The 7305-nt window shown below is 45.7% G+C and overlaps 1 protein-coding gene across 1 annotated transcript in view; it reads left to right on the top strand.

Moving 5' to 3' along the window:
- Positions 1–417: 417 nt before the first annotated feature.
- The window catches only part of arhgap10 (Rho GTPase activating protein 10), a 168413-nt gene continuing 161525 nt past the window's right edge, over positions 418–7305 (top strand). Inside the window, exon 1 of the mRNA XM_033017799.1 lies at positions 418–936. Coding sequence (XP_032873690.1) covers positions 783–936 — 154 coding nt within the window. The 5' untranslated portion in view covers positions 418–782. The remainder of the gene's footprint in view (positions 937–7305) is intronic.

The raw sequence follows: 7305 nt of genomic DNA, 5'->3' as shown, positions 1-7305 counted from the left end.
TGCGATTTTGAGGCGTGTTAAATGCCGTTCAACTGAGAGCCGATGTTTTTAACATCATAATAGCACATTAGCAAAAACGTCTTGTTTCCTTTGGTTGAGGTCGGACCCCGCCCTCTGTGAGGGAGCGCCCCCTTGGCCGAAAAAGTATGTAGCATTTTAATGTAGCATTCTTTACTTGCATCTCATTCGCAGCAGGATGGTTTCTTACTGAGCCTTCGAGAGGTGCATTCAAAGAAAATAAAAGTCCAAACCTGTTGCTTTAAGTCATCGGCACTTCACTCAAGTCAATGTCAAATGAATTGCCCAGTGAGTATTTAGCTGCCCACCCACACACACACACACACTTTCCCTTAAAATCTCAGCACTAGTATATTGTTCGATAGTGTACTCTGGGGTGTGTTTTTTTTCTTGAGTTAAGGTTGGTGTGGAGAGAAAGGGAGGTGCGGAGAGTGCAGACTCCGCCCTCCCCCGGGCTCTTGTCTTGTGTTCACTCTCACTGGCGGCGGGCAGCTGCAATCCCCGGGACACAAAGCCTCCTCAGCTCGGGATCTGCCTCTCCCTCTCTCCCTCTCCGGAGCTGCATCTTAGTTTCTGCCCGTCTCCCCGTTCGCACCTTCCTGCAGAGAGGAGCACCTAGATTTTAGTTGTTTTTTTTTTTACCCCCCCGGGTTGGAGAGAGATTACCCTGATAGCAATTTAGGCGAGGTTGGAGATTTGCCTGGCGGGACGACCACCCTTCTTTACTCTCCTCCCTCCTTCACCTCCGTGAAAGGCGGGAAACCATGGGGCTGCAGCCGTTGGAGTTCAGCGACTGTTATGTGGAGAGCCCTCATTTTCGCGAGAGGCTGAGGGCGCACGAAGCCGAGCTGGAAAAGACCAACAAGTTCATCAAGGAGTTGCTGAAGGATGGGAAGGCGCTGGTGACAGCCACGAAAAGTAAGTGAGGCGCGGTGTCGAGGTGGCCGCGGCCTGCGGCGCCCGTCTGAGGGGAGGAGGAGGCGGCGGCTGCTCAACCCCGGCCCCGTCGCCCACAGACTGGGGGGCGATGTCAAGATGTTGTGGACTGAATGAAGTTTCCCCCCTCGTCCCGCGGCCGCCTCGCGCCGAGCGGCTTGGAATCCCACCGTTTAAAGGGCGGAATGTCAACGTATTTTGAAAGTGAGCGGGTAGAGATCAGACTCGCGCGGCAGCAAGAAGCGGTGATCGTTTCCTCACTCGTCTCGACGGTGTAGATGTTGCTGCTCCCCACCCCCACCCAACAATTTCCAGCCTAGTTATTCATATCCTAATTCCGGATTCCGTGCTGAAAGAAAGTCGTTAAAAGTTCATCTCGAGCGCTCTCTGCAGCTGCAGACTGATTCCTGGGATGTCAGGACTTTGGCATTTAAGCATGTTAGCATGCATAGCAAAAGGATTTGAGTATAGGAGCAGGGAGGTTCTACTGCAGTTGTACAGGGTCTTGGTGAGACCACACCTGGAGTATTGCGTACAGTTTTGGTCTCCTAATCTGAGGAAAGACATTCTTGCCATAGCGGGAGTACAGAGAAGGTTCACCAGACTGATTCCTGGGATGTCAGGACTTTCATATGAAGAAAGACTGGATAGACTCGGCTTGTACTCGCTGGAATTTAGAAGATTGAGGGGGGATCTTATAGAAACTTACAACATTCTTAAGGGGTTGGACAGGCTAAGATGCAGGAAGTTGTTCCCGATGTTGGGGAAGTTCAGAACTAGGGGTCACAGTTTAAGGATAAGGGGGAAATCTTTTAGGACCGAGATGAGGGGGAAATCTTTTAGGACCGAGATGAGAAAAACATTTTTTACACAGAGAGTGGTGAATCTGTGGAATTCTCTGCCACAGAAGGTAGTTGAGGCCAGTTCATTGGCTATATTTAAGAGGGAGTTAGATGTGGCCCTTGTGGCTAAAGGGATCAGGGGGTATGGAGAGAAGGCAGGTACAGGATACTGAGTTGGATGATCAGCCATGATCATATCGAATGGCCTACTCCTGCACCTATTTTCTATGTTTCTATGATGGGAGGGAAGTGTCCCGGGTCTCACTGGGACCGTGAATCTCAAGGGAAAAGATCATGTTGTGGTGAAATATCGGGGGAAACTTGGGTGGGACGAGGACTGTCCACTGTTTGTAGCAAGAGGGTTGCGGTTAAGTTTGTGAAATGATACGAAACAACAATAGGAAAGGTAAATAAATCTTTAAAGGCGTCGTCAGCGGCACTGGGATTCCTCCAGTACCTCTCTCAACATTATCACCCTGTCCCTAAATTGGATTTATTTATTTAGACCATTTGTATTTCTTTATTCTCCAATAACTATTTCGTAATTTGCTGTTTGATTTTCTTCTCCCTGTAAAGCAGATTCTATAATATTTGAAAAATGTTTCGTATAAATGTTGCTCGTTATTTTAAACAACAAAGGAATATTGGTCAATTACGACCATAGTACTGATGTCAGGTCAATTTATATACAATAAATTATAAATCGGGTAACTTTTTTCTCAGAAGTTATTTGTTCATGATGATTCCTGCTAACCACCCCTATTTCCCAGTGAAAAGTTACATTTTGTTATTTCTCCAATTCTAAACTATAGATAATTCCTTATAATGCCATCTTCTTTAATTTGTTGCTAATATTTAATTGACTTTAATTCAATGAATCTGTTTGGGATAATTGTTATATCTGTTAAATAAGATATAGAGAATGCCAAAGATAGACACAAAATGTTTGAGTAACTCAGCGGGACAGGCAGCCTCTGGATAGAAGGAATTGGGCCGCGATCCTTCTTCAGACTGAGTCAGGGGTGAGGGAGATACAGTGATAAGGAAGTGTAAGGTGTGAAAATTAGACAAAGGAGATAGAGACGAAGGACCACATGGAATAGGTAATTGTTTGCTAGGAGAAGGTAAGAACTAAGCAGAGATAAAATGTAAACTTGGACAGACTAGTCGGAAAACTTGGAAGAGGAGAGAGATGGAAGGTTAGGGTTACTTGAAGTTAGAGGTCAATATTCATGCCACTGGGGGTGTAAGCTGTCCAAGTAAAATAAGGTGTTGTTCCTACAATTTGCGCTGGGCCCCAGGGGGAATAGTGTTTAGCAACCAGGAGATCAGGTAGGTTTAGACAGACTTAGCAGAGGTGTTCAGCAAAACGATCGCCGAGCCTGCTCTTGATCTTGTCAATATGTAAGAGTCCACACCTGGAACAGCGGATACAGTAGATGAGGTTGGAGGAGGTGCAAGAGCCTCACCTGAAAAGACTGTTGGGGACCTTGGATGGAGTTGAGGGGGGAAGTGTAGGGACAAGTGTTGCATCTCCTACGGTTGTAGGGGGAAGTACCTAGGGAAGGGATGGTTTGGGTGGGAAGGGATGAGTTAACCAGGGATGTTGCAGAGGGAAGAGTCTCTGGAAACCGGAAAGGGGTGGAGATGGGAAGATGTGGCTAGTGGTGGGATCCCATTGGAAGTGGTGAAAATGCTGGAGGATTATGTGCTGTATGCAACGGCTGATGGGGTGAAAGATGAGGACTAGGGGACTCTGTCCCCGTTGCGACTGAGTGGAGGGGGAGCAAGAGCGGAGCTGCGGTGTATCAAGGAGACCCTAGTGAGGGCCTCAACTATGATGAAAGAGGGAAACTCCCGATCCCTAAAGAATGAGGACATCACAGATGTCCTGGTGTGGAACACCTCATCTTGGGCACAGATGCGGTGTAGACGGAGGAATTGGGATTAGAGGGATAGTCTACAGGAAGCAGGGTGGGAAGAAGTGTAGTCTAGATAGCTGTGGGAATCGGTAGGTTTATAATAAAGAGGGCAGACAGCCGGTGATAAAGTCAGAAATGGTCTGTGAGATTGCCTGGTGCTCATCCAAGGGATCATGGTCCAAGGATAAGTAGGAGGAGGTGTCTGAGATATATTGGCTCCGTATTGCCATATTGTTTTTCGCCTTTGATTTGCAATGAGCACTAAAGGGAAAGGATCAAATCATTCCTTAAGTGTTTCTGCATTTCAAAAGTCTTGAAATTGTTAATACTCTCCAATGTGTACATTTATGGTTCATTTATTGCACAAATGCATTAGTTATTCTTAATCGGAGTACACTTCACGATTAGCAAAAGTTTTTTTACATAAAGGTGACATCACTATTAATTTTAGATTTACATAATTGTTTTATGAAAGGAACAATGTTCATTGAGATCTGCGCTGCCTATTGTTCTTGCAAATACTACTCCAGTTGGATTCAAGATTCATTTCTGGGAAGGGGTTGCAAAAGAAGTGATTGGTTCAGGAATCTTGTTGCCATGGCGAAGAAGCTGCTCTTAAGCCTGGATGTCCAAGCGTTAAAATTCCTGACCTTCTGAAAGGTAAAAGGGAATGGCCTGGGTGACAGGAAGTGACAAGCCTGGGATAAACTGGGCTTGGTTCACCACTCTACAGATTCAGGCAGTTAAGAGCAAAACATTTGTCATATCACGCTAAGGAACATCCTGTTAAAATACTTGTCATAGCATCATTGAAGTCTGTGTATTTGCCAAATATTCTCGGATTCCTGCATTAGCATGAGGAGACGAGGTTAGTTTGATGCCAAGGAACTTGAAGCTGGTCATCATCTCTACAGCAGATCCATTGTATATTTGTGTTCATTCCCCTGCTTCCTTTGGTCAGTTATCAATTCTATTGTCTTCCTGCCATTGAGGACTAGATTGTTATTCTGGCACCTTGACACAAATTTCTCAATCTCTTTCCTGCACTTTGTCTCATTATTGCTGATCTGCCACACAAGTGATATTAAGGATGAACTTAATGATAGAGTTGGCGTTGTACTTGGCCACATGGTTTTGGACATACGGGGAGATGCGCAAGGAATTGCGCACACAAAGTTACAGAGGTATTGAGGGTTTATTTTGAAGCATGCTGTTTTGCAAACTGAAAATAACTAGCATTATCATCATCAGTATTTTGCAATTCTGAAATTTTCATTTGTGGAGGAATTGATAGTGCATTGATTCTGATGCTGCATGTAACCTAGATACCCACATCTCACGAGGCCAGTTGGAAGGTTTTAAAATTTAGTTTATCAAATTTTAGTTAATCAAACATTCTGCAATAAAAGGTAGTAATGGTGGCTACCGAATTTACTGATAATGCGTGTAGAAGTTCAATGGCACCAGATCAAGGAACCAGGAGTGAATTGATGTGCCACTCGTGGTCAATATGTAACTTCCCTGTACAGGGCCCTAGTGAGACCACACCTGGAGTATTGAGTGTATTTTTGGTCTCCAAATTTGAGGAAGGACATTCTTGCTATTGAGGGAGTGCAGCATTGGTTCACAAGGTTAATCTACGGGATGGTGGGACTATCATATGTTGATAGAATTGTATTGTATTCAATTTATTGTCATTATCTCATATTAGAGACAACGAAATGGAGCAGCTGGGCTTGTACACTCTGGAATTTAGAAGGATGAGAGGGAGTCTTGTTGAAACGGATGTGCGGGAGTGGGCGCCGTCTGTGTATGGCTGCCTGCCCGCAGTCCGTCTCTACTCCTTTTTTATTTTATTTTAAGTCCTGTTAAAAAATGTTAGTGGAGGTCTTCTATGTGTGGGGGTGGGGAAGGGGGAAACTTTATTTCTTAGTCCCCTACCTGGTCGGAGAGGCAGCATTCCTCCAAGCTGCTTCTTCACCCCGTCCTCGCGGCCTACCATCGAGAATGGAGCAGCGTTTCCTGTCGGGACCGGCCGGGACTACAGCTTCGGCGGCGGTGGTGCAGTGCTAGGATACCAACAGGGAGCGGGCGATGCCTTACCGGGTCGCCGTGCGGTAAGCTCCGGAACGCTGTGGCTGTCGATCCCAACATCGCGGAGCTGGGGCTGCTGGGCGTCCGGCCGCGGGCGGCGCTGGATTTGGAGCGCCGCAGAGCCAGGTTTCGAGTTCGCCGGGGTCGGAGCTACAACCGGCGCGGCCTGAGGACTACGAGTGCCCCGGTCCCCAGGGAAGAGGCAGCCGCTCCAGACTTCTCCAAGCCGCTGAGGAATGTTTCACCCGACGCCGAAGTTCCATCTTCACGGCAAGAGGGCTCTGAAAATCATCAGACTGGCTGCAAGGCCACAAATGGGTCCCGACCTCGGGTGTTTCACAGAGGAAGAGGACTTAACTTTCTGGTGCCTTTCCCCACAGTGGAAAGTTTTGATTCTGCTGTGGGGGGACGTTTGTGTTGAACTCTATAATGTGTTGTGTCCATTTTATTCATTTTTTTTAACCTTTTTCTATGGTTTGTAATGGAACTTATTATTTAATTTATGTAAAGCACTTTGCTGTTATGTTGTCTGTTTATGATGTCTTGTTTATTCTTCTGTACAGCACTTTGGTCAACATTGGTTGTTTTAAAGTGCTTAACAAATAAAGTTGGATTGGATTGGATTGAAACATATAAGATTGTTAAGGGATTGGACACGCTAGAGGCAGGAAACGTGTTCCCAATGTTGGGGAAATCCAGAACCAAGGGCCACAGTTTAAGAATTAGGAGTAGGCCATTTAGAATGGAGATGAGGAAAAACGTTTTCACCCAGAGAGTTGTGAATCTGTTGAATTCCCTGCATCATGCGGCAGTGGAGGCCAATTCTCTGGATGCTTTCAAGAGAGTTAGATAGAGCTCTTAAAGATAGCAGAGTCAGGGGATATGGAGAGAAGGCAGGAACGAGGTATTGATTGTGGATCTTCTTCTTGTGTATGGGATGCACAGCCTAAAGTTGTAGGACAACTTGTTCTATTTGATCTTATTTGATGGTGCATGCCGGGTTAATTGCATTCGTCGAAACAGGGCGGACCACATGAAGGTTGCAATCTTCCACCCCTGATTTGTGGATGATCAGCCATGATCATATTGAATGGCTCGAAGGGGCGAATGGCCTACTCCTGCAACTATTGTCCATTGCTATGGCTACCATGCAACAGGTGACTAGAGAAAACCTGCTTGACCTCAAACATAACAATATACTTACCACAGATGCATCTATCCATGATCATTTGGGTGATAGTGGTCACTGCAGTCTGTGTCGAGATAAAGTGCCATTTTTGTAGAATATGCTTTCCATCAGCAAACCAAATCTAGTTTCTTCCCGTGTTATCAGGTTCCATAAGCTAGGGTACTGTCTGATTCATCTTTAACCCATTGCGGACATTGAATGCACTACAATGCTGAGAATTATATTCTACTCTCTGCATCTTCCCCTGCTCCATCTATTTGACTTGAGTTTGATATGATTGTTTTCAAGTATGATATATGTGATC

This window comes from Amblyraja radiata, chromosome 1 (assembly GCF_010909765.2).
Source record: "Amblyraja radiata isolate CabotCenter1 chromosome 1, sAmbRad1.1.pri, whole genome shotgun sequence".
NCBI classification, from domain to species: domain Eukaryota; kingdom Metazoa; phylum Chordata; class Chondrichthyes; order Rajiformes; family Rajidae; genus Amblyraja; species Amblyraja radiata.
The sequence above is the reverse complement of the archived record's forward strand: the minus strand, read 5'-3'. Positions and strand labels throughout refer to the sequence as shown.